Source organism: Anomaloglossus baeobatrachus, chromosome 5 (assembly GCF_048569485.1).
Source record: "Anomaloglossus baeobatrachus isolate aAnoBae1 chromosome 5, aAnoBae1.hap1, whole genome shotgun sequence".
NCBI lineage: Eukaryota > Metazoa > Chordata > Amphibia > Anura > Aromobatidae > Anomaloglossus > Anomaloglossus baeobatrachus.
This window is the reverse complement of record NC_134357.1, coordinates 376,436,198-376,463,697: the sequence shown is the minus strand read 5'-3', so window position 1 is coordinate 376,463,697 and position 27,500 is coordinate 376,436,198. Positions and strand designations below refer to the sequence as shown.

The window sequence follows — 27,500 nt, the reverse complement described above, 5'->3', positions numbered from 1 at the left end:
GCAGGCTTTCGTGCGCTGATCATGGTGGCAATAACCGCGGGGGAGAATCCCGCTCTTGTTAATATCGAGGTCTCAATGGCCATGCCGTCAGCTTCAGGGCTCTGGAGTTCTGATGGGAAATGGGCCCTTGGGTCAGCAAGTCTGGGATGTCTGGAAGGTGCCACGGTGCGTCTGTGAGCATTTGTACTACTTCGGCGTACCAGGCGCGCCTGGGCCAGTCCGGTGCTATCAGTATCACCGGGACTCCCTCTGCCTTGATCTTCCTGATTACCCGCGGCAGCAGGGGTAGAGGTGGAAATATGTAAGGCAGGCGGAAGTGGTGCCAGGAGCAGACTACTAGAGCATCCGCGCCGATGGACTGTGGGTCGCGTGACCTGCTATGAACGCGGGTACCTTTGCATTCAACCTTGAGGCCATTAGGTTCACGTCTGGTGTGCCCCAGAGAGTGCAGATGTGTAGAAACACATCTGGGTGGGGGGACCATTCTCCGGCAGCCAGGCCTTGGCGACTCAAAGTCTGCTGCCCAGTTCTCTACCCCCGGTATGTGTACCGCTTATATCACTGATCCCGTCGATTCGGCCCAGCTGAGGATCTTGTGGGCCTCGAGATAAGCCGCTTTGCTGAGGGTGCCCCCCTGCCGATTGATATAGGCTACAGCTGTCCCATTGTCCGATTGGACTCGAATCTGACGACCAGCTAGCAGAGGGCTGAACGCTCTGAGCACGAGGAAGATCGCGCGGAGTTCCAGGATGTTGATGGGGAGGAAGACTCCTGGGGCGTCCAACGTCCTTGAGCAGTGTGGTGCAGGTACACTGCTCCCCAGCCTAGGAGGCTAACGTCCGTGGTCAGGACCAGCCAGTTCACTTGGAGATAAGATCCCCCCTTCGATAGGGATGAGGACCGAAGCCACCAGCGGAGTGCGTACCTGACTAAAGGCGTCAGGTGAAGATGTCTGTCCAGGGAAAAGGGGCTCTTGTCCCAGGCCGCTAGAAGGGCTACCTGCAGTGGGCGGAGGTGCAGTTGAGCAAAGAATACTGCTTCCATAGCCGCCACCATCCTGCAGAGCACTTTCATGCTGAATCGAATGGAGCGAGACGGAGGACGTAGAAGGCAGCGTACCGCTTGTTGAACAGCGAACGCCTTGTCCTGAGGGAGAAGGATCAAGCCCCGACGGGTGTCCAGGGACATGCCCAGGAAGGTGAAGGATCGTGATGGGATCGGGGATGATTTGTCCAGATTCACTAGCCACCCTAAGCGGGAAAGGGTGTCCACAGTGATTTGTACGCTGGTTGAGCAGTCGCGGAAGGAGGAGCTACGAATTGAAAGTGGGAGTCCTGAATTGCGAAGCGTAGGAACTTTTGGTGATCTGGGGCGATGGGTATGTGCAGGTACGCGTCCTTGATGTCTATGGAGGCGAGGAATTCCCCTTCGACCATGGATGCAATAATGGACCTTAGGGACTCCATTCTGAATCTCCGTACGTGCACATGTTTGTTTAGGTGTTTGAGGTCCAGGATGGGTCGAACTGACCCATCCTTTTTGGGGACCACAAAGAGGTTGGAATAAAAACCCCCGAACTTCTCGTCGACTGGGACATGTATTATCACTCCTGCTGTTTGGAGCGAGTGGATTGTTGAGAAAAAAGCTTCGCGTCGTTTGAGTCTTTGGGGAGTTTGAGAGAAAGAACCGACTCGGGGGTCGGGTCCGAAATTCTATGTGGTAACCGGAAGACACAAGGTCTCGCACCCATTTGTCGTCTGAGGCAGCAGCCCAGATGTGTTGAAAGAGCCGCAGTCGACCTCCTACAATGAGTGTGTCTTCCGAGGCGCCGAAGGAGTCATGAGGGGGGAAAACGTCGTGGCCGAGTCTCCCTAGTCCTGGACTATTTCGGTCTAGGCTGCCATGATGAAGTAGGTTTCGGGGAGAGCTGAGAAGGTCGGTCCCTGCGTAGTCCGCGGCTGGTGGTGGGGACAGCACGGGATGTCGACCAACCAAATGAGTTCCGAAAGGAGCGGAACGAGGACTGTGGACGTCTGGTGAAGGACGTCCTGGACTTCAGCTGGGGGAGGAGGGACTCTTTCCTTCCGTGGCGTCAGAAATGAGCTTGTCCAGACGTTCGCCAAACAATCGGTCTGGAAAAAAAGGAAGGCCCGTGAGAGACTTCTTGGAGGCAGAGTCCGCTCGTCATTGTCGGAGCCAGAGAGCTCTACGGATGGCTATAGTATTTGAGGCGGAAAACGCTGCGCAGGTAGCAGCGTCCATGGAGGCCTGGATGAGGTACTCCGCCGCAGCGGCAATTTGTGCGGTTACCTCTGTGAAGTTGTGAGTGAACTGGGATTCCTCAAGCGAAGTGTTAAGGGATTCTGCCCAGACCGAGATCGCCTTTGCGACCCACACAGAGGCAAAGGAGGGCGAGAGGGAGGAATCCGCAGCCTCAAAAGCAGAGCGGGCGAGGTGCTCCACCTGTCTGTCTGTCGGGTCCTTAATGGAAGAACCATCGGATAAAGACAGGAGTGTCTTTGTGGTAAGGCGGGAGACCGGGGGGGGTCGACCAAGGGCGGATCGGCCCAGCCCTTAGGGGCAGGTGAGGCAAAAGGGTACCGGGACTCCATGAGTTTTCGGTTACCGAAGCGCCTGTCAGGCTTCTCCCTTTGCTTTGTGAGGATATCCTGAAACTCTGGGTTATCAGCGAAAACCTTTTGGGGTTTCCTTGCCCTCTTAAAGGAGACCACATGGTCAGTGGTAGTGGATGGGGTTCCTCCACATGCAGAGTTTGGGTGATTGCTGCTATAAGGGAGTCTATTGCAGTTTGATCATCTGGGGGTGATGAAACCAAGGAATCCTCCTGGTACAAACAGCATTCTCCCTCCTCCAGCTCTTCAGAAGCCGTGGAGCGTGTGGGAGAGCGTGCCCTGTGTGCTCCCGAGGGAGAGCCCGTTGGAGACACCCGGCCGTGATCCCTTTTCCTGATCCCTGCAACCGGTGAAGCATGTGCCCGAATTACCTCAGAAGAATCCTCCATAGGGGTATCCTCAGGCTGCATTCCGTCCAGGGACCCAGAAGGGTGTGGAGGACGACATTGCATAGCAGCCAGAACCAGGTTCTGTGACAGTTTTTCCATGGATTGGGACAGAAACTGTGCCCATTCCGGTGGGCTGGGGGCCCTAGGCTCTGGGCTGCCGGTTGCGGCAGTGGTGGCAGGGGGGTCTTGGGGGTCTATAGGGGCACAGGACTCACAGAGAGTAGAGGTGTGTTTACGTGGTAGCTCAACATGGCAGGCAGTGCAGGCTGAATAATAGACTATGTGAGCCCTAGCCCTCTTAGTGCCTTTTGAATTCTGCATGTTCCTAAAAGGAGTATGCCAGGAGGGGGAGCAATGCTCAGCAGAGCTACAATTGATAGCAAGCACCTCACCAGAAGACCCTGTCCTCAGGAAGGCTTAAGCTCTAAGAAGATCTCGCACGCTTCCCTGGGGGGGCGGGGCTTATCGTGGCCGCAGGGGGGGGGGCTTAGCGCTAAAAGAGCGGGAAGAGGAGTCAGTGTGCCCCCCCCCCCTGCTGTGGGTAGTAAAAAACGTCGGGAAGGGAGCTTCTGAGTTTTCCTCCCTCTCTCTACAGTCAGCACACAGCTTGACACAGCTTGCTGTGGTTATCAGCCACCTTTTGCTGGAGCAAATAAACAGAGCAGATAATACACAGCAGTCCCTGAGCCCTGGGTCCTCCCCCTGCCACCGGGAAGTTATCTGCAAGACTTTCTGCAAACAGCAGAACTTCCCCCTCCTCCAGCCAGCAACCTAGAGAAAGTTAACACTGTGTGTGCAGGATCCTTGCTCCTTGCACATAAATACTGTAAATGGCCTGCAGCGTCCTTTCTCCCTTTGTCTAGGAAACCAGTCAGGGGAGGGGGGATCTCACCTGCTTTCCAGGCAGTGAAAATAGCAGAGCCAGCTTGCTGTGTCGTTGTCATATTCAACTCAGAGCCTGCGGAGAGGGGCTGAGGAATCAGTGCCATCTTCATCTCAGAGCCTGCAGAGAGGGGCTGAGGAATTGGGCTATAGGGCACAGGCCTCTACCCTGGGCTTTGGAAAATCGGTGTCTGTGGAACCAGTCGTCCAGCCCAGGATCCAGCGGCGCGGGAGGGGGTACGTGTAGACAACGCTTCACGTTCCCGCCCGTTGATGGTAGTGGGAGATCGGTCCCAAAAGGAAACCGTCGCCCTCAAAAAAATAACAGACCTTGAAAGGAAGTGCCTCCTACAGACACTAAGCTAAAACTGAGCTTGCCTGGCCCGGCCAGGGGGTGTATACTGCAGAGGAGGAGCTATGCTTTTGCATCTTAGTGTCCTCCTATGAATAGGCAGCATAACACCCATGGTCCTGTGTCCCCCAATGAGGCGTCAGAGAAAGTAGTTTTTCAACAACTAGAAAACCACTTTAGAGACCAGTAGTGATGAGCAGACTCACATAACCGGGACAGGCGGATCCCAGTGATCCGATTTTTAAAATCCCGTTCCGGGCAAGATTCCGGTCCCCATATAAGTCTATGGGGACCAGAATCCGGCAATTACAATGGTGATAGAAGGGATAAGGGGATGGGAGCAAGTGCACTGTACTTACTGAGTCTCTGGCACAGCTGTACACTGCTCCCAGGCCTCGCATTCACTTCCGGGACCATGCATTAAGCTCATGCACATGCACTGCTTTCCCCACCCACCGGCCTCTGTGATTGGTTGCAGTCAGATGTGCCCCCATCCTGAGTGACAGCGTGTCACTCTTTCACCACTTTATTAACCCCAAAAACACCCGTGCAGTTTTGACAATCCACATGAGGTCCCACAACGATTCCAGCTCTGCTACATATCTGAAGTCACAGCACGTGATTATTGTACATGACCGAACGCTGTGAGGTTCAGCCAGAGAATGGATGAGCTGTGCAATCATCGGTGACGTCACTCAGATTATTTGTCGTCACAGCTAGCATTCTACACCAAGACAGCTGGTGGCGGGGAAAGCACTGAATGTGGATGAACAATAATGAGCGGCCCGGAAAGTGAAGGAGAGGGCACGGGAGCAAGGTACAGCTGTGCCGCAGCCTCCAAGTATGATGCGCTTGCTTCATTTTTTTTTTTTAAATTTCCTCAGTGCCAGATCTGGATCAGTACTGGAATTCCAGGCCCAGGTCCTGCACCCGGGTACCTTTAACACTAGAACTACTGGACTCGTGACACCTATATAGAAATACATGGTGCAAAGTAGTCAAAATGACCTCAGTAGTTCTAGTGTTAAAACCACGCAAATCTGGACTTTTACAGTCCAGGTCCGCCCATCACTAGAGACTAAATCTATAGATACTGTTTTTATCTGAAGTAAAGGGGCCTTACCAATTGGAAACCGGATAACTTCATAGTAATCTGGAGCTTCAGATTTCTTCACAGGTTCCATGAATGGCCAAGCACTTGGGTGTGTCTGAAGAAAGAAGGGAATTTTGTTTACTTACCGTAAATTCCTTTTCTTCTAGCTCCAATTGGGAGACCCAGACAATTGGGTGTATAGCTATTGCCTCTGGAGGCCACACAAAGTATTACACTTAAAAGTGTAAGGCCCCTCCCCTTCTGGCTATACACCCCCAGTGGGATCACTGGCTCACCAGTTTTAGTGCCAAAGCAAGAAGGAGGAAAGCCAATAACTGGTTTAAAGACCAATTCAATCCGAGGAAACATCGGAGAACTGAACCATACCACATGAACAACATGTGTACCCGAAAAAACAGAAAAACCCCGAGAAAACAGGGCGGGTGCTGGGTCTCCCAATTGGAGCTAGAAGAAAAGGAATTTACGGTAAGTAAACAAAATTCCCTTCTTCTTTGTCGCTCCATTGGGAGACCCAGACAATTGGGATGTCCAAAAGCAATCCCTGGGTGGGTAAAAGAATACCTCATGATAGGGCCGTCAAACGGCCCTCTCCTACAGGTGGCCAACCGCCGCCTGAATGACTTATCTACCTAGGCTGGCGTCTGCCGAAGCGTAGGTATGCATCTGATAATGCTTGGTAAAAGTAAGTAGACTCGACCAGGTGGGTGCCTGACACACCTGCTGAGCCGTAGCCTGGTGCCGTAATGCCCAGGATGCACCCACGGCTCTGGTAGAATGGGCCTTCGGCCTTGAGAGAACCAGAAGCCCAGTAGAACTGTAGGTTTCAAGAATTGGTGCCTCGAGCCCCCGAGCAAGGGTGGATCTGGAAGCTTGCGACTGTTTACGCCGACCAGCGACAAGGACAAAGAGTGCATCCGGGTGGCGCAGGAGCGCCATGCGGGAAGTAGAACCTGAGTGCTCTCACCAGAACCAACAGATGCAAATCTTTCTGAAATTGATGGACTGGACGAGGACACAAAGAAGGTGAGGTGATATCCTGATTGATATGAAAATGGGATACCACCTTAGGGAGAAATTCCGGAACCGGACGCAGAACTACCCTGTCCTGATGAAGGACCAGGAAGGGAGTTTGTATGAGAGCGTTGCTAGCTCGGAAACTCTCCTAAGAGACGAGACCGTTACTAGAAGGCCACTTCCCGTGAAAAACGGGAAGGGAGACATCCTTCAAAGGCTCGAAAGGCGGCATCTGGAGAGCAATTAGAACCTTGTTCAGATCTCAGGGCTCTAACGGCCGCTTGTACGGAGTGCTGAGAAGACAAACTCCCCGTAGGAACGTGCGTACCTGAGGAAGTCGTCGTTTCTGAAAAAATACAGATAGCGCTGAGACTTGTCCCTAAAGGGAACTGAGCGACAACCCATTTTCCTACCTAGATTGCAGGAAGGAAGGAAACATAGACGATGCAACCGGCCAGGGAGAAACACCCTGCGCCGAGCACCGAGATAAGAACATCTTCCACGTCCTGTGGTCAATCTTGGCGGACGTTGGTATGCTAGCCTGTCTCATGGTGGCAACCACGTCCTGAGGTAATCCTGACGACACTAGGTTCCAGGACTCAATGCCACACCATCCGGTTGAGGGCCGTAGAATCCAAATGGAAGAATGGCCCTTGAGACAGCCAGTCTGATTGGTCTGGTAGTGCCCCCGGTTAGCCTACCGTGAGGCACCACAAAACCGAGTACCACACATCCTCGGCCAATTTGTAGCGACGAGGATGGTGCGGCCGCAGTCGGTCTTGATCTAGCGCAGTACTCTGGGCAACAATGCCAGAGGTGGCACCTAAGGTAGCTGGAACTGCGACCAATGCTGAACTAAGGCGTTTGCCGCCAGAGCTCGATGATTGTGAAACCGTGCCATGAAGCTGGCACATTGTTGTTGTGCCGTGACGCCATTAGATCGACGTCCGGCCTCTGTCAGCGGCGCCAGATCTCCTGAAACCCGTCCGGTTGAGGAGACCATACTCTTTCGGCCACACCTCAGCGACTTAGGAAGTCAGCTTCCTAGTTTCCACACTTGGGATGAATTGTGGATATGGTGGATGCCGTGTCTTCCACCCACATCAGAACCTGCCGGACTTCCTGGAAGGCTTGCCGGTTGCGCGTTCTTCCTTGGTGGTTGATGTATGCCACCGCTGTGGAGCTGTCCGACTGAAGTCGGATATGCTTGCTTTTCAGCCGCTGTTGGAAGGATTGTAGGGCAAGATACACTGCTCTGTGTTCAAGAACATTGATCTGAAGAGTGGACTCTTGCTGAGTCCACGTACCCTGAGCGCTGTAGTGGAGAAAAACTGCTCCCCACCCTGATAGACTCGCGTCTGTCGTAACTATCGCCCAGGACGGGGATAGGAAGGACCTTCTTTTTGACCAAGAGGTGAGAAGAAGCCACCACCGTAGAGATTCCTTGGCCGCCTGAGAAGAACGACGACTCTGTTGAGGGACGTCGACTCCTCGTCCCATTGGCGGAGAATGTCCCATTGTAGTGGACGCAGTAAAACTGCGCGAAAGGAACTGCCTCCACTGCTACCATCTTACGTAGGAAGTGCATGAGGCGTGTCAATGTGTGCGACTGGTTCTTAAAGAAGAGCTTGCAGCCCGTAGTGAATGCTGTTTGTCTAGCGGCAGCTTCACTATCGCTGAGAGAGTAAGAAACTCTATGCCTAGATATGTTATCGATAGGGTCGGGGTCGGATCTGACTTTAAAAAGTTGATGATCCACCCAAAACTCTAGAGAGTCTCCAGCGCAACGTTCGGGCAGTGTTGGCATGTTTCCTAAGAGAGTGCCTTGACAAGTAGATCGTCTAAATACGGGACCACAGAGTGACCCTGAGAGTGCAGGACTGTGACTACTGCTGCCCTGACCTTGGCGAAGACCAGTTGGACTGTCGCTAGCCGGAAGGTAGAGCTACGAACAGAGGGTGTTCGTCTCCTATAACGAAGCGTAGAAACGCTAGTGCTCTGGATCAATCGGCACGTGTGGATAAGCATCCTTGATGCCTAATGATGCTAGGAAATATCCTTGGGACCTTGAGGCGATGACATGGCGGAGGGATTCCATCCGGAACCGCCTGGTGTCCACGAGCTTGCTGAGCATTTTTAGATCCAGAACGGGACGGAACGGCCCGTTGTTATAGGTACCGCAAAGAATTTGGGGTAAAAACCGTGACCTTGTTCCTGAAGAGGAACGGGGGTCATCACTCTTTCTGCCTATAGAGTGCACCCTGTTTGCAGAAGAGCAGCGGCCCGGCCGGGAGGTGGAGAAATTCTGAAGAATCGAGTTGGAGGACGAGAAGTGAGCTCTATCCTGTACCCGTGAGACAGAATGTCTCACACTCAATGGTCATTGACCTATGGCAGCTAAATATCGCCAAGGCGGGAGAGCCTGCTACGGACCGAGGCCGCAAGTCATGAGGAAGCCGCCTTGGAAGCGGGTTTTCCGACTGTCGCTTTTTTGGGCGAGACTGAGCCCGCTAAGAATCTTAGCTCCTCTGATCCTTTTGAGTCCACCTTGGACGAGGAAAAATGGGACCTGCCCGAGCCTCGAAAAGGCCGAAAACCCCGACTGCCTCTTGCTCTGTTGGGGTTTGTTGTGTCCGGGCTGAGGAAAGGATGAATCCTTACCCCTGGACTGTTTGATGGTTACATCCAACGCTCACCAAACAGTCGGTCAGCAGAAAAAGGCAACTGGTTAGGCAACCTTTTTTGGAAGCAGAATCTGCCTTCCATTCACTTAACGAGCAGACCAGGCTCTGCTTAAAAACACGGAGTAGCGGAGGCTACCGCCGCACGGTTCGCAGAGTCCAGGACAACCTGAATCGCGTAAGAAACAAATGCAGACATTTGAGAGGTTAAGGATGCCACCTGCGGCACAGATGTACGTGTAACCGTGTCAATCTGTGTAAGACAAGCTGAAATAGCTTGGAGTGCCCCAAGGGAGAGAATGCCGGAGCCAACGGTGCGCCGACAGCCTCATAGATGGCTTTCGACCAGAGATCCATCTGTCTGTCAGTGGCATCTTTGAGTTTGCAGTTCCATCTCCCACTGCAACTATGGATCTAGCTACAAGCCTGGAGATTGGAGGATGCCGCTCGGGACATTGGGTCCAGTCCTTGACCAAGTCAGGGGACAGGGATAGCGTGTATCCTAAGCCGTTTGGAGAAGCGCATATCTGGATAAGCGTGGTGTTCCTGGACTGCCTCTCTGAAGGCAGAGTGGTCCAGAAAAATACGTGAAGCTGACTCCTCCACTGGAGGAGTTGTGAGAAATAACCCACATTCTATAGATGGACGCTATAAGATTATTTACTATGGCGTCACAATCAGGTGTATCCAGATTGAGAGCGGTCTCAGGATCAGAATCCTGAGCCGCTACTTCCGCCTCATTACACAGCGAGTCCTTCTGTTAGGACCCTGATGAAACCGAGGCCGCTCATAGCGAGCCCACTTAGGCTGTCTGGGACTGACGTCCGTGCAGAGCCGTGACTCTGGGATGCGTGTGACATTCCCGGAGCTGTTAGTTATTCACACTGAGGGGGGCCATGGATCAATGATTCAACAGTGCCCATCTTGTGAGAGACATGTCCGGACTGCTAGGCTTCTAGTATCATAGCCATAGTCTCAGAAAAACTGTCAGTAAATACTGCAGACACCGTCCTCATCCCCTGGCCATTAGTGCATACAATGGGAGTCTATGTACCTGCCGGCCGTATAGCCGTACATGCTGTACCAGCTGTATAGAAAAACATGTGGTTCTGCACCTTTGTTTTACACAGAGAATATGCTGATAACTCCTCCGCATAATCCAGGAGGGTATATACAACGTGCGACCAAACAGTGCAATGTATATAGTACAAGCATATCTATAAGTGCACTTCTGCACTAGTGGGGTTAGCACCACAGGTGCTGCTTAACGCCTGTTACAGCGATTGTGTGACTATCAGAATGCCAGGGTCTTCCACACTTGTCTCTGTATCGTACAGAAACTGACACTAATGGCTGCCGGTGTCCTTGTAGAGAAGGAAGCCGTGGGCGTGCCTGAGAAAGTGCGGGAATTGCACACAGTGAGAGGGGTGGAGTATGCAAAACATACTCCAGCTCTCAGCTCTGCTCTTGCAGCGTCACGCCCCTACCCTGACTGTCAGGGCTGTGGGCGGTAACGAAGGGAGACTAGGCCCAGAAGCCGGGGACTCGAGTTAACAGCGCGGCCGCCGTAAAAGCGCGGGCCGCGCTGAAGTCCCCGGCGCACCACAAGTGCCAGCCGCGCCGCAGTCCCAGCGGCCGGCGCGACCGCCCTAGAAGTGGCCAGCGTCCCGCCCCTCTCCTGACTGGCAGGTCTGGGGGCGGGAACGAACTAAAGCAGGCCGCAAAAGCCGGGGACTCGAGTTATCAGCGCGGCCGCCGTAAAAGCGCGGGCCGCGCTGAAGTCCCCGGCGCACTACAAGTGCCAGCCGCGCCGCTGTTCCAGCGGCCGGCGCGCCCGAGTCCTAGACGTGGGCAGCGTCCCGCCCCTCTCCTGACTGGCAGGTCTGGGGGCGGGAACGAACGGAAGCAGGCCGCAAAAGCCGGGGACTGTAGTTATCAGCGCGGCCGCCGTAAAAGCGCAGGCCGCGCTGAAGTCCCCGGCGCACTACAAGTGCCAGCCGTGCCGCAGTCCCAGCGGCCGGCGCGGCCGAGTCCCATAAGTGTGCCTGCTTCAGCTAAGCTGAATGAGGCTATGGCACAGGCGCCGCAGCGCTGATGTCCCCCGGCGCACTACAACACCCAGCATGCTGCGGTGTGAGCGCCAAATGCACGGGGACACAGAGTACCTTGAGGAAGCAGGGCCATGTCCCTGATGTACTCCGCTCCATCCAGCATCTTCTCCAGGGGCTGTAGATGGAGCACGGTCTCAGTGCCTGGAGACCGGTAAATCCCACTTCACCCAGAGCCCTGTAAAAAGGGATGGGGAAGGAATCAGCATGTGGGCTCCTGCCGCCGTACCCGCAATGGGTACCTCAACCTTACAAACACCTCCGACATACAGTGGGGTGAGAAGGGAGCATGCTGGGGACACTATATGTGTCCTCTTTTCTTCCATCCGACATAGTCAGCAGCTGCTGCTGACTAAAAAGTGGAGCTATGCGTGGATGTGTTGCCTCCTTCGCACAAAGCACAAAACTGGTGAGCCAGTGATCCCACTGGGGGTGTATAGCCAGAAGGGGAGGGGCCTTACACTTTTAAGTGTAATACTTTGTGTGGCCTCCAGAGGCAATAGCTATACACCCAATTGTCTGGGTCTCCCAATGGAGCGACAAAGAAAATGGGAATTCCAATGACTTGCTTTAATTTTCAAGTATAATTGTTCCTGACCGCTTTTCATGCTACAGTTATTAGAGATGTACAGAGCGAAATAAGGAATTCACTGTGAGGTGTCTACAAGTAACAGACAAAATGCCGCATACATTGTACCTTCAGTATATCTAGAACAGACCAAGCACTAAATCACCAGGTGATCTGCCTATAAGCCATAGACACAATAGCAGGATAAATGCAGTTACATGGCCACCAATAACACTGAATGGGAAGGCTGGTGCTATGGAAGCACAATATGCAGATATACGAGATATAGGCAGGAGTCTTCCTATGAGAGCTCTGTCAGGTAGAGCGCTCTGTGTCATTTGTGAGAAGCCTTCACAGAGGAGCGCAGTACAGGACACAAGATAATGAAGGCAAGAGCAGATTTACAGCTCAAAGCGCTATATCCCTGCCTGTAAATGTTGCCTGAAACAGCAGGTGCAATAAAGCAATATCAAACTCTAAAGCATCATTACCTTAATCTGAGCAAGTAAGTTCTTCAGGGCATTATATAACTGGTCTGGGTCTTTAATTTCCTTCCTGTAAAAAAAATAAATAAATAAAACATACATCAAAATAAAAGTGGCTGTGTTTTAGACATACAGTGCAAATAGATTTTTTTTGTAATCATTGTAACAGAAAATCTGTGTGGTTTACCAGATATATAATAATAAACAGATCGAAAACTTTGCAAATTTTGGATTAACCCCTTAACGACCCATGACGTTCTAGATACGTCATGGATCGTGTGCCGGTAAGCCCCGCCCCCTGCCGCCGGCGATCGGCGCACATATCAGCTGTTATCAACAGCTGATATGTGTGCCTGCTAGCCGAAGGTGGAATCGCTTCCACCCGCGGCCATTAACCCCTTACATTTCGCTGCCAAAGTCTTGGCAGCGATATGTACATGGGCGCCGCCATGACAGTGACTTACCCCGCCCCCACCGGACGTCACGTGACATGATCACGTGACTTTCGGCGGTTGCCATGGTAGCACAGGGTCATGTGATGACGCCTGTAGCTAACATGAGTCACTTCCTCTCAATGCCGGAATACAGCCGGCATTGAAAGTGAAGCAGCAAATCTGCAGTTCTCAGCTCTGTAGCTGAGATCTGCAGATAGTGCAGAGCGATCAGATTGCTGATCGCAATAGCCCCCTAGGGGGACTAGTAAAATAAAATAAAAAAAAAGTAAAAAAAAAAGTTTTAAAAAATTAAAAAAAAATAAAAAAACCTAAAAGTTCAAATCACCCCCCTTTCACCCCATTGAAAATTAAAGGGTTAAAAAAATAAAAGATACACACATATTTGGTATTGCCGCGTTCAGAAATGCCCGATCTATCAAAATATAAAATCAATGAATCTGATCAGTAAACGGCGTAGCGGCAAAAAAATTCCAAACGCCAAAATTACGTTTTTTGGTCGCCGCAAATTTTGCGCAAAATGCAATAACAGGCGATCAAAACGTAGCATCTGCGCAAAAATGGTACCGTTAAGAACGTCAGGTCGAGACGCAAAAAATAAGCCATCACTGAGCCTCAGATCCTGAAAACTGAGAACGCTACGGGTTTTGGAAAATGGCGCAAAACGTGCGCCACGTTTTTTGGACAAGCTTGTGAATTTTTTTTTACCCCTTAGATACAAGTAAACCTATACATGTTTGGTGTCTACAAACTCGCACCGACCTGAGGCATCATACCCACACATCAGTTTTACCATATAGTGAACACGGTGAATAAAATATCCCAAAAACTATTGTACAATCCCACTTTTTTTGCAATTTTTCCGCACTTGGAATTTTTTTGCCGTTTTCCAGTACACTATATGGTAAAACTTATGGTTTCATTTAAAAGTACAACTCGTCCCGCAAAAAACAAGCCCTCATATGGCAAGATTGATGGAAAAATAAAAAAGTTACGCCTCTCGGAAGAAGGGGAGCAAAAAACAAAAAAACGCAAAAACGGAAAGTGCCCGGGGGCTGAAGGGGTTAAAGGGAACCTGTCAGCAGGTTTTAATCTGAGGACAGCACACTGTAGGGGTTAAAAAACGGATTTTTGTGTACTCACCGTAAAATCGTTTTCTCTTAGCCATCATTGGGGGACACAGGACCATGGGTGTTATGCTGCCTATCCATAGGAAGACACTAAGTAGATGCAAAAGCATAGCTCCTCCTCTGCAGTATACACCCCCTGGCTGAGCCAGGCAACCTCAGTTTTAGTACACAAGCAGTAGGAGATAAAGCCAGTAAAAACTTACCTCAACAGAGGAACATGAGAAAAAAAAAAAAAAGAGTCATAACCAAATAAGTTACTGAGAGAACCAAGGCCCAACAGGGCAACAGGGTGGGTGCTGTGTCCTCCAATGATGCCTAAGAGAAAACAATTTTATGGTGAGTACACAAAAATCCGTTTTTCTCTGACGCCTCATTGGGGAACACAGGACCATGGGACGTCCTAAAGCAGTCCATGGGTGGGAAAAATAAAAACAAGACAACGCAACCCAAGGACTAGGAACCAGTCTCAGACAGCCTGGAGCACCTACTGAGAGAAGGTGCTCTACTGCAGTTTGCAGAATTGTCCTACCCAGATTTGCCTCAGCTGAAACCTGGGTATGGACTCTGTAATGCTTTGAAAACGTATGTAGGCTAGACCAGGTCGCAGCCTTACACACCTGTTCCACTGAAGCCTGATGCCGAATGGCCCACGAAGCGCCAATTGCTCGCGTGGAATGAGCCCGTAGCCCACTAGGAATGGGCTTGAGTTGCAAGCGGTAGACTTCCTGGATCGCAGAGCGAATCCAGCGAGCCAGAGTCGCCTTTGAAGCTGCCTGTCGCTTCTTAGGTCCCTCAGGAATGACGAACAAAGAGTCCGTTTTCCTAAAAGGGGCTGTCCTGGATATGTAATATCTGAGAAGTCTAACGAATGCAGAGACCTTTTCACCCTATGAACTGGGTGTGGACAAAAGGAAGGCAGAACAATGTCCTCGTTCAAATGAAACGGGGTAGGAACCTTTGGAAGAAAACCGGAAGGGGGCGCAGAACCACCTTGTCCTGGTGAAAAATCAGAAAAGGCTCGCGGCAAGAGAATGCTGCTAGCTCCGAAACCCGTCTGATGGACGTAATTGCCACCAGGAATGTTACCTTCCAGGAAAGAAAAGCAAGGGAGGATTCCTTGAGAGGTTCAAAGGGGGACCTCTGGAGACCGTCCAGAACGAGATTGAGGTCCCATGGTTCCAGCGGCCGTTTGTACAGGGGAACTAGATGGGAAACGCCCTGGAGGAAGGTCTTGACCTGCGTTTTTTTTTGAGCCAGGCGGCATTGGTAGAAGATTGGGAGCCCTGAGACCTGCCCTTTAAGGGAACTGAGAGCCAACCTGCAGAAAAATCGAGAATTCTGGGGATGGCCAGAGGCAGAGGCTGGACGTTAGTTTCCCTGCACCATGAAAGGAAGATTTTCCACGTACGGTGGTAAATGAGGGATAAAGCAGGCTTTCGGGCGCTGATCATAGTGGAGATAACCGCGGGGGAGAATCCTGCTCTTGTTAATACCCAGGTCTCAATGGCTATGCCGTCAGCTTCAGGGCTCTGGAGTTCTGATGGGAAATGGGCCCTTGTGTCAGCAAGTCTGGGATGTCTTGAAGGCGCCACCTTACGTCTACGAGCATTTGTACTAATTCTGCCTACCAGGCGCGCCTGGGCCAGTCCAGTGCTATCAGTATCACCGGGACTCCCTCTGCCTTGATTTTCTTGATTACCCGCAGCAGCAGAGGTAGGGGTGGAAATATGTAAGGCAGGCGGAAGTGGAACCAGGAGCAGACTAGAGCATCCACGACGATGGACTGCGGATCACTTGACCTGGCTATGAACGCGGGTAGCTTTGCGTTCAACCATGAGGCCATTATATCCACGTCTGGTGTACCCCAGCGAGTGCAGATGTGTAGGAACATTTCTGGGTGGAGAGAGCACTCTCAGGCGGCCAGGCCTTGGCGATTTAGAAGTCTGCTTCCTAGTTCTCTACTCCCGGTATGTGTACCACTGATATCACTGACCCTGTCGATTCAGCCCAGCTGAGGATCCTGTGGGCCTTGAGATAAGCTGCCTTGCTGCAGGTATACCCCTTGGCGATTGATTTAGGTTACAGCTGTCGCATTGTCCGATTGGACTCGAATCTGATGACCCGCTAGCAGAGGGCAGAATGCCCTGAGCGCGAGGAAGATCACGCAGATTTCCAGGATGTTTATGGGTAGGGAAGACTCCTGGGGCGTCCAACGTCCTTGAGCAGTGTGGTGCCGGTACACTGCTCCCCAGCCTAGGAGGCTGGCGTCCGTGGTCAGGACCAGCCAGTTCGCTGGGAGAAAAAGATCTCCCCTTCGATAGGGATGAGGACCGAAGCCACCAGCGGAGTGCGTACCTGACTGAAGGCGTCAGGTGAAGATGTCTGTCCGGGAAAAAGGGGCTCTCGTCCCAGGCCGCTAGAAGGGCTAGCTGCAGTGGGCGGAGGTGCAGTTGAGCAAAGGATACTGCTTCCATAGCCGCCACCATCCTGCCGAGCACCTTCATTCTGAATCGTTTGGAGCGAGACGGAGGACGTACAAGGCAGCATACCGCTCGTTGAAGAGCGATCGCCTTGTCCTGAGGGAGAAGGATCAAGCCCCGACGGGTGTCCAGGGACATGCCCAGGAAGGTGAAGGATCGTTATGGGATCGGGGATGATTTGTCTAGATTCACTAACCACCCTAAGCGGGATAGGGTGTCCACAGTGATCTGTACGCTGGTTGAGCAGTCGCGGAAGGAGGGGGCCTTGATGACTAAGGCGAGGAATTCCCCTTCAACCATGGATGCAATAATGGACCTTAGAGACTCCATTCTGAATCTCCGTACGTGCACATGTTTGTTCAGATATTTGAAGTCCAGGATGGGTCGAACTGACCCATCCTTTTTGGGGACCACAAAGAGGTTGGAATAAAAACCCCTGAACTTCACGTCGTCCGGGACAGGTATTATCACTCTTGCTGTTTGGAGCGAGTGGATTTCTGAGAAAAAAAACAAAAAAACTTTGCGTCGTTTGAGTCTTTGGGGGGTTTGAGAGAAAGAACAGACTCAGGGGTCGGGTCCTGGTGACCGGAAGACACAAGGTCTCGCACTCATTTGTCGTCTAAGGTGGCAGCCCAGATGTGTTGAAAAGAGCCACAGTCGACCTCCTACAATGAGTGTGTCCTCCGGGGCGCCGAAGGAGTCATGAGGGGAGAAAACGTCATGGACGAGTCTCCCTAGTCCTGGACTGTTTCCGTCTAGGCTACCATGACGAAGTGGGTTTCGGGGAGAGCTAAGGTCGGTCCCTGCGTAGTCCGCGGCTGGCGGCGGGGACAGCACGGGATGTCGACCAACCAATGAGTTCCGAAGGAGCAGAACGAGGACTGTGGATGTCTGGTGAAGGTAAAATGTTGAATGTTTCACGAATTTCCATGTCATCCTTGGCCTGCTGTGCAGGGGCCATGCTAATCTTCTGTGTAGCTCTGCATTTGAGCATATGTGCTGCCGAAGCTAGCACCATCCTTGACTTCAGCTGGGGGAAGGAGGTACTCTTTCCTCCCGTGGCATCAGAAATGAGCTTGTCCAGACGTTCGCCAAACAATCGGTCTGGAAAAAAGGGAAGGCCCGTGAGAGACTTCTTGGAGACAGAGTCCGCTCGCCATTGTCAGAGCCAGAGAGCTCTACGGATGGCTATGGTATTTGAGGCGGCAAACGCTGTGCAGGTAGCAGCGTCCATGGAGGCCTGCATGAGGTACTCCGCCGCAGCGGCAATTTTGAGCTGTTACCTCTGTGAAGGTATGAGGGAACTGGGATTCCTCAAGCGAAGTGTTAAGGGATTCTGCCCAGACAGAGATCGCCTTTGCGACCCACACAGAGGCAAAGGAGGGCGAGAGGGAGGAACCCGCAGCCTCAAAAAGCAGAGTGGGCGAGGTGCTCCACCTGTCTGTGTCGGGTCCTTGATGGAGGAACCACCGGGTAAAGACAGGAGCGTCTTTGTGGCAAGGAGGGAGACCGGGGGGGGGGGGTCGACCGAGGGCGGATCGGCCCAGCCCTTAGGGGCAGGTGAGGCAAAAGGGTACCGGGACTCCATGAGTTTTCGGTTACCGAAGCGCCTGTCAGGCTTCTCCCTTTGCTTTGTGAGGATATCCTGAAACTCTGGGTTATCAGCGAAAACCTTTTGGGGTTTCCTTGCCCTCTTAAAGGAGACCACATGGTCAGTGGTAGTGGATGGGGGATCCTCCACATGCAGTGTTTGGTTGACTGCTGCTATAAGGGAGTCTACTGCAGCTTGATCATCTGGGGAGCTTTTCAGAAGAAGCCGTGGAGCGTGTGGGAGAGCCTGCCCTGTGTGCTCCCGAGGGAGTCATGGGGGCCATGAGAGAGTGCTGGAGACACCCGGCCGGCTCTTTTCCTGATCCCTGCAACCGGTGAAACATGTGCCCGGATTACCTCAGAAGGATCCTCCATAGGGGTATCCCTCAGGCTGCGTTCCGTCCAGGGGCCCAGAAGGGTGTGGAGGACGACATTGCATAGCCAGAACCAGGTTCTGTGACAGTTTTTCCATGGATTGGGACAGAAACTGTGCCCATTCCGGTGGGCTGGGAGCCCTAGGCTATGGGCTGACGGTTGCGGAGGTGGTGGCGGGGGGGGTCTTGGGGGGCTATAGGGGCACAAGAACCACAAAGAGAAGAGGTGTGTTTACGTGGTAGCTCAGCGTGGCAGGCAGTGCCGGCTGAATAGTAGACTATGTGAGCCTTAGCGCTCTTAGTGCCCTTAGAATTCTGCATGTTCCTAATAGGAGTATGCCAGGAGGGGGAGCAATGGTCAGCAGAGCTACAAGTGAAGCAAGTACCTTGCCAGAATCAGCTGATGGCCCTGCGTCTTCAGGAAGGAGTAAGCTCTGATTTGAGCTGTTACCTTTGTGTGGAGATCTTCGCACGCTTTTCTGAGGAGAGGGGGGGGGGCTCTGAGTGAGATCTTGCCCCCCCCCCCCCCCACCGGTAAATTATCTGTGCAGATTCTCTGCAAACAGCGAGGGACTTCCCCCCCCCCCCCCCCCACCCCCTCCTCCAGCCAGCATGCAGCTAGGGAAAGAATTAACACTGCGTTCAGGATCCCTGGGGCTTTCCTCCTTGCAATCAGCAAGGGACTTTCTGCACCGTCTTTTCTCCCTTTGTCTGGGAAACCAGTCAGGGGGGATCTCACCTTAAACACTGCTTCAATCTAGGCAGTGGGAATAGCAGAGTCAGCCTGCTGTATCCGGTCACACAGCGCAATGTTCAACTCAGAGCCTGCAAAGAGGGGCTGAGGAATTGTTCTTCTGCCCTGGAAAATCAGTGTCTGTGGGACCGTCGTCCAGTAAAAGGCAGCCCAGGATCCAGTGACGCAGGAGGGGGTACGTGGAGGCAGCACTCCGCGTTCCCGCCCGTTGATGGTATTGGGAGATCGGTCCCAAAAGGAAACAGTCGCCCTCAAAAAATAACAAAACCTTGGAAGATGTGCCTCCTACAGACACTAAGCTAAAACAGAGCTTGCCTGGCCCGGCCAGGGGGTGTATACTGCAGAGGAGGAGCTATGCTTTTGCATCTACTTAGTGTTCTCCTATGGATAGGCAGCATAACACCCATGGTCCTGTGTCCCCCAATGAGGCGTCAGAGAAATACTGAATTCAGGGGTATGTCACTTATCAGGCTGTGTGCCGTTTCCATACAATGAGATATCACCATGAGATGGAGTGCAAGGCACCTGAGCGTTGGCCCAACTAGGTACCCTCCCCTGAAAAGCAGCTCACTATGAATATACTAGAAGGTGGCCCGATTCTAACGCATCGGGTATTCTAGAATTTGTGTACTTAATGTAGGATTTTTGTATATATATATATATATATATATATATATATATATATATATATATATATATATATATATATATATATATATATATAAATAAATAAAAGGTTGTTGTGTGTAGTTACCAAGTGTTTGTGTAGGGCACTGTAAATGTTCTAGGTGTTGTCTGGGTGTGGGGGGGGTGTGAGAGCGGTGTTTGTGTGTGTTGCGTTGTGTGTGGAGCACTGTGTGTGTGTGTGATGCATGGTTTGTGTGTGTGTGTTTTTGGGGGGGGGAGGTATGTTTTGTGCAGTGTGTGTGTTGGAGGAGTAGTCCTGGGGAGAGAGGAGTATAATAGGAGGAGTAGTCCTGGGGAGAGTGGAGTATAATAGGAGGAGTGGTCCATGACTGTAATGACGTCATTTTGGAACAAGACAGACAGACAGACAGACAGAATAAGGCAAAATTATTTATATATATATAATATATTTATATTTATTACACACACACACACACACACACACACATATATACATACATACATACATACATACATACATACACACTGTACACAGAAAGCTGTGGTATGGTCAGCTTAGCTTTCTAAGCTCTGCTACATATCAGAACTTTGTGTCACAATTGCTGCACCCAGTAATCTAAATGATACATAGTTGGAATAAGGGTCTCTTTCTGCATTGTGCTGCTCTCAGATTAACTACCAAAACCTTGTGACAGATTCCCTTTAGAGTCTAATGGGCGGTCTCACAATGATTGACGTTTCCTGTATGACAGCACATATAGAAATAGTTGTCAATCAACAAGAACCACTCACTGGACTCCGAAACCCAACTCATGAAGAGCTTTAAATCAGTATGGAAAAAGTTATGGTGAACTTTGTGCCAAGAAGCTGAAAAAACGTAACAGGTTCACTTTAACAGAAGCTTACCACAGTAGCTAATAAAGGGAATTCACAGCAGAGAGACCCCACCTTTCTATTATACCCTTGTGCAATAACAGAGCACATAGATAGGACTTGTGTGCAGCAGATAAAGGATGAATAGGGGTAAAAACATGGATATGTGGCTCAGTTTTCTAAGGTTCGTGCATACTCTTGTTGGAATGCTGGCTGGTGGGGATATACTGGTCAGTTGTACAACAGTTTTAACTCACCCTTTTTCTTTGCAAGATGGCTTCCATCCAGTTTCGCCTAAAACAAGAGGAAGTGTTAATGCTGCACATTACTATAGTACTCTGAACAGACCTACAAACTGTACTTGAACTTACGTATGCCTGGTATGCATTCCACCGGAATCTGTCGCACTCCCTCTTTGAAGCAAGTGAGCCCAGGGTACACTTTGCGGATCTGAGCTTGTCGGCGCTCAATCAGTTTCTTAATTATCTGAAATCAATTGAAAACATTAAAAGGATGAAAAGTTTAGGAAATCAGATGCAAAGTAGTCTAAAAATGTGTTTGCAAGTCGTGGTCTGTCATATCATATCATATCATATCTTATTTAATTTATCTATCTATCTATCTATATTATATAAAACCTTGGATGAACATACAGTTGAAACATTTCGAAATGCACAGCACATCCTGTTGCCTGCACCACAATAGTCATACAAGCCACCGGCCTCTGATAGTTGCTGCAAGGAGCCTAACCACTCTGGCCATGAAGGAGATACCACGCACAAGCGAGATTTTTTTTTTTTTTATAAATGTGAATGTTAAATCCAGCAGGATGGGGACCGAGAAAGGGAACATTATTATAGACCTGGGGATGGGGCCAGGACAGAGGAGATTAACCCCTTCACGACCATGGACGGATATATCCGTCATGGAGCGTGTCCCGTTAAGCCCCGCCCCCTGCCGCGGGCAGGCGGCGGCGGTCGGCACACATATCAGCTGTTTTCAACAGCTGACATGTGTGCCTGCTAGCAGCGGGTGGAATCGCTTCCATCCGCGGCCATTAACCCCTTAAATCTTGCTGCCAAAGTCTGGCAGCAAGATCTAGATGCGCGCGGCCATGTTTTTTACTTACCGCTGCCCCTACCGGAAGTCACGGTGGTTGCCATCGTAGCACAGGGTCATGTGATGACGCCTGCAGCTATGATGTTTCACTTTCGTTTTCCCTCGGCACGGAGCAGAGGGAAACAGAAAGCTGTGATCAGCAGATAGATAACAGCGATCGGATTGCTGATCGCTATAGCCCCCTAGGGGGACTAGTAAAATAAAAATAAAAAGTTTTAAAAAATAAAAGAAAAAAAAAAAACTAAAAAGTTCAAATCACCCCCCTTTCCCCCATTGAAAATGAAAGGGTTAAAAAAATATACATACACATTTGGTATCGCCGCGTTCAGAAATGCCCGATCAAAATATAAAATCAATTAATCTGATTGGTAAACGGCATAGTGGCAAAAAAATTCCAAACGCAAAAATTACGTTTTTTGGTCGCCGCAAGTTTTACGCAAAATGCAATAACAGGCGATCAAAACGTAGCATCTGCGCAAAAATGGTACCATTAGAAACGTCAGCTCGAGACGCTACGTGTTTTGGAAAATGGCGCAAAACATGCGCCACTTTTATTGGACAAACTTGTGAATTTTTTTTAACCCCTTAGATACAAGTAAACCTATACATGTTTGGTGTCTACAAACTCGCACCGACCTCAGGCATCATACCCACACATCAGTTTTACCATATAGTGAACACCGTGAATAAAACATCCCAAAAACTGTTGTGCCATCACACTTTTTTTGCAATTTTTCCGCATCTGGAATTTTTTTTGCTGTTTTCCAGTACACCATATGGTAAAACGTATGGTTTCATTTAAAAGTACAACTTGTCCCGCAAAAAACAAGCCCTCATATGGCAATATTGACGGAAAAATAAAAAAAAGTTACGGCTCTCGGAAGAAGGGGAGCAAAAAACAAAAACGGAAAGTGCCCCGGGGCTGAAGGGGTTAATGTATGACCCACACCCAAAAGTGTATAGGGGGCTATAACTAATGCAGAGAGCCAATTGTTGTACATCATTACTGTATAGGGCCAGTTAAGGCTACTTTCACACATCTGGTTTGAGCAGTGCGGCTCAATCCGGCTGTGAAACCTATGCAACGGATGCGAAGAAAGAAGGGAATTTTGTTTACTTACCGTAAATTCCTTTTCTTCTAGCTCCAATTGGGAGACCTAGACAATTGGTGTATAGCTTCTGCCTCCGGAGGCCACACAAAGTATTACACTCAAAAGTGTAAAGCCCCTCCCCTTCTGCCTATACACCCCCCGTGCCTCACGGGCTCCTCAGTTTTGGTGCAAAAGCAAGAAGGAGGAAAAGTTATAAATTGGTTTAAAGTAAATTCGATCCGAAGAAATTTCGGAGAACTGAAACCATTCAACATGCACAACATGTGTACACAAAGAACAACAGCCCGAAGGGAACAGGGGCGGGTGCTGGGTCTCCCAATTGGAGCTAGAAGAAAAGGAATTTACGGTAAGTAAACAAAATTCCCTTCTTCTTTGTCGCTCCATTGGGAGACCCAGACAATTGGGACGTCCAAAAGCAGTCCCTGGGTGGGTAAAGTAAAACCTCGTAATAGAGCCGTAAAAACGGCCCCTTCCTACAGGTGGGCAACCGCCGCCTGAAGGACTCGCCTACCTAGGCTGGCATCTGCCGAAGCATAGGTATGCACCTGATAGTGTTTCGTGAAAGTGTGCAGGCTCGACCAGGTAGCTGCCTGACACACCTGCTGAGCCGTAGCCTGGTGCCGCAAAGCCCAGGACGCACCCACGGCTCTGGTAGAATTGGCCCTCAGCCCTGAGGGAACCGGAAGCCCAGAAGATCGGTAAGCTTCGAGAATTGGTTCCTTGATCCACCGAGCCAGGGTTGATTTGGAAGCCTGTGACCCTTTACGCTGGCCAGCGACAAGGACAAAGAGTGCATCCGAGCGGCGCAGGGGCGCCGTACGAGAAATGTAGAGTCTGAGTGCTCTCACCAGATCTAACAAGTGCAAATCCCTTTCACATTGGTGAACTGGATGAGGACAAAAAGAGGGTAAGGAGATATCCTGATTGAGATGAAAGGGGGATACCACCTTAGGGAGAAATTCCGGAACCGGACGCAGAACCACCTTGTCCTGGTGAAACACCAGGAAAGGGGCTTTGCATGACAGCGCTGCTAGCTCAGACACTCTCCGAAGTGATGTGACTGCTACTAGGAAGGCCACTTTCTGCGAAAGGCGTGAGAGAGAAATGTCCCTCATTGGCTCGAAAGGTGGTTTCTGAAGAGCCATCAGCACCCTGTTCAGATCCCAGGGTTCTAACGGCCGCTTGTAAGGAGGGACTATGTGACAAACCCCCTGCAGGAACGTGCGTACCTGTGGAAGTCTGGCTAGGCGCTTCTGAAAGAACACAGAGAGCGCTGAGACTTGTCCCTTAAGGGAGCCGAGCGACAAACCTTTTTCCAATCCGGATTGAAGGAAGGAAAGAAAAGTGGGCAAGGCAAATGGCCAGGGAGAAAAACCCTGATCAGAGCATCAAGATAAGAATATCCTCCACGTCCTGTGGTAGATCTTGGCGGACGTTGGTTTCCTAGCCTGTCTCATAGTGGCAATGACCTCTTGAGATAACCCTGAAGACGCTAGGATCCAGGACTCAATGGCCACACAGTCAGGTTGAGGGCCGCAGAATTCAGATGGAAAAACGGTCCTTGAGACAGCAAGTCTGGTCGGTCTGGTAGTGCCCACGGTTGGCCGACCGTGAGATGCCACAGATCCGGGTACCACGACCTCCTCGGCCAGTCTGGAGCGACGAGGATGGCGCGGCGGCAGTCGGACCTGATCTTGCGTAACACTCTGGGCAACAGTGCCAGAGGAGGAAACACATAAGGGAGTTGAAACTGCGACCAATCCTGAACTAAGGCGTCTGCCGCCAGAGCTCTGTGATCTTGAGACCGTGCCATGAATGTCGGGACCTTGTTGTTGTGCCGGGACGCCATTAGGTCGACGTCCGGCATCCCCCAGCGGCAACAGATCTCCTGAAACACGTCCGGGTGAAGGGACCATTCCCCTGCGTCCATGCCCTGGCGACTGAGAAAGTCTGCTTCCCAGTTTTCTACGCCCGGGATGTGAACTGCGGATATGGTGGAGGCTGTGGCTTCCACCCATAACAGAATCCGCTGGACTTCCTGGAAGGCTTGCCGACTGCGTGTTCCGCCTTGGTGGTTGATGTATGCCACCGCTGTGGAGTTGTCCGACTGAATTCGGATCTGCTTGCCTTCCAGCCACGGCTGGAACGCCTTTAGGGCAAGATACACTGCCCTTATCTCCAGAACATTGATCTGAAGGGAGGACTCTGGCTGAGTCCAAGTACCCTGAGCCCTGTGGTGGAGAAAGACTGCTTCCCCACCCTGACAGGCTCGCGTCCGTCGTGACCACAGCCCAGGATGGGGGCAGGAAGGATTTCCCCTTCGACAGAGAAGTGGGAAGAAGCCACCACTGAAGGGAAGCCTTGGCTGCCCGAGAAAGGGAGACGTTCCTGTCGAGGGACGTCGACTTCATGTCCCATTTGCGGAGAATGTCCCACTGAAGTGGACGCAGATGAAACTGCGCAAAAGGAACTGCCTCCATTGCTGCTACCATCTTCCCTAGGAAGTGCATGAGGCGCCTCAAGGGGTGTGACTGGCCTTGAAGGAGAGATTGCACCCCTGTCTGAAGTGAACGCTGTTTGTCCAGCAGAAGCTTCACTATCGCTGAGAGAGTATGAAACTCCATGCCAAGATATGTCAGTGATTGGGCCGGTGTCAGATTTGACTTTGGAAAATTGATGATCCACCCGAAACTCTGGAGAGTCTCCAGAGCAAAATGTTCAAGGCTGTGTTGGCATGCCACTTGAGAGGGTGCCTTGACAAGCAGATCGTCTAAGTAAGGGATCACCGAGTGTCCCTGAGAGTGCAGAACTGCTACTACTGTTGCCATGACCTTGGTGAAGACCCGTGGGGCTGTCGCCAGGCCGAAAGGCAGTGCTACGAACTGAAGGTGTTCGTCCCCTATGGCGAAACGCAGGAAGCGCTGATGCTCTGGAGCAATCGGTACGTGGAGATAAGCATCTTTGATGTTCAGCTCGCTCGGGGGGCGGAGATGTTCTGAAGAATCGAGTCGGAGGACGAGAGCTGAACTCTATCCTGTAACCGTGAGACAGAATGTCTCTCACCCAACGGTCTTTTACCTGTGGCAGCCAGGCGCCGCAAAAGCGGGAAAGCCTGCCACCGACCGAGGATGCGGTGTGAGGAGGCCGCTTTGGGAGCGGTTCCTCCGGCGGTCTTTTTTGGACGTGACTTAGACCGCCATGAATCGGAGTTCCTCTGATCCTTCTGAGGCCTTTTGGACGAGGAGAATTGAGACCTGCCCGCGGACCGAAAGGACCGAAACCTCGATTGTACCTTCCGTGGTTGAGGTCTGTTTGGTTTGGACTGGGGTAAGGATGAGTCCTTTCCCTTGGATTGTTTAATGATTTCATCCAATCGCTCACCAAACAGGCGGTCGCCAGAAAATGGCAAACCGGTTAAGAACTTTTTGGAAGCAGAGTCTGCCTTCCATTCACGTAGCCACATGGCCCTGCGGACTGCCACCGAATTGGCGGATGCTACCGCCGTACGGCTCGCAGAGTCCAGGACAGCATTAATGGCGTAGGACGCAAACGCCGACGCCTGAGAGGTTAAGGACACCACTTGCGGAGCAGACGTACGTGTGACTGCATTAATCTGCGCATGACAAGCTGAGATAGCTTGGAGTGCCCATACGGCTGCGAATGCTGGAGCAAAAGACGCGCCGATAGCTTCATAGATGGATTTCAACCAGAGCTCCATCTGTCTGTCAGTGGCATCTTTGAGTGAAGCCCCATCTTCCACTGCAACTATGGATCTAGCCGCCAGTCTGGAGACTGGAGGATCCACCTTGGGACACTGAGCCCAGCCCTTGACCACGTCAGGGGGGAAGGGATAACGTGTATCCTTAAGGCGCTTGGAAAAACGCTTATCTGGACAAGCTCGGTGTTTCTGGACTGCCTCTCTGAAGTCAGAGTGATCCAGAAACTTACTCAATGTACGCTTGGGAAACCTGAAACGGAATTTCTCCTGCTGAGAAGCTGACTCCTCAATTGGAGGAGCTGGGGGAGAAATATCCAACACCTGATTGATGGTCGCTATAAGGTCATTCACTATGGCGTCACCTTCAGGTGTATCTAGGTTGAGAGCGGCCTCAGGATCAGAATCCTGATCTGCTACCTCCGCTTCATCATCCAGAGAGTCCTCCTGCTGAGACCCTGAACAGTGTGATGAAGTCGAGGGAATTTGCCAGCGAGCCCGCTTAGGCGACCTGGGACTGCGGTCCGTGTCAGAGACCTCACCCTGGGACCTATGGGTCACCCCAGGAACACTATGCTGCTCCAACTGAGGGGAACCTGGGGTCAATGATTCAACATTGCCCGGGGCCTGAGTCACCGGTCTGGACTGTAAGGCTTCTAGTATCTTAGCAGACCATTTATCCATACTCGCAGACAGTTTGTCAGCAAATACTGCAAACTCCGTCCCTGTCACCTGGACAGTGGTAGCAGGTGGTTCCACCTGGGCCACCAGTAACAGAGGCTCCGGCTGAGTAAGTGCCACAGGGGCCGAGCATTGCACACAATGAGGATCGGTGGAACCTGCCGGTAGTATAGCCGCACATGAGGTACAGGTTGCAAAGTAAGCCTGTGCTTTGGCACCCTTGCTTTTTGCGGACGACATGCTGTTGTCTCCTCTGAGTACAATCCAGGAGGGTATATAGCCAAAAATCAACAGTGCGACCGTACAGTGTAAATGTATAGCATATAAGCATATATATATATGTACA

General features: G+C 51.3%; 1 protein-coding gene and 1 pseudogene across 1 annotated transcript in view; both read right to left on the bottom strand.

Moving 5' to 3' along the window:
- KAT2A (lysine acetyltransferase 2A) overlaps positions 1-27,500 on the bottom strand; it is a 138,333-nt gene that overhangs the window by 2,802 nt on the left and 108,031 nt on the right. Inside the window, exons 14-17 of the mRNA XM_075350016.1 lie at positions 20,899-21,013; positions 20,785-20,821; positions 12,233-12,296; positions 5,380-5,464 (exon numbers count right to left, since the gene is read on the bottom strand). Coding sequence (XP_075206131.1) covers positions 5,380-5,464; positions 12,233-12,296; positions 20,785-20,821; positions 20,899-21,013 — 301 coding nt within the window. The remainder of the gene's footprint in view (positions 1-5,379; positions 5,465-12,232; positions 12,297-20,784; positions 20,822-20,898; positions 21,014-27,500) is intronic.
- Positions 17,190-17,303, bottom strand: LOC142313578 (U6 spliceosomal RNA; annotated as a pseudogene).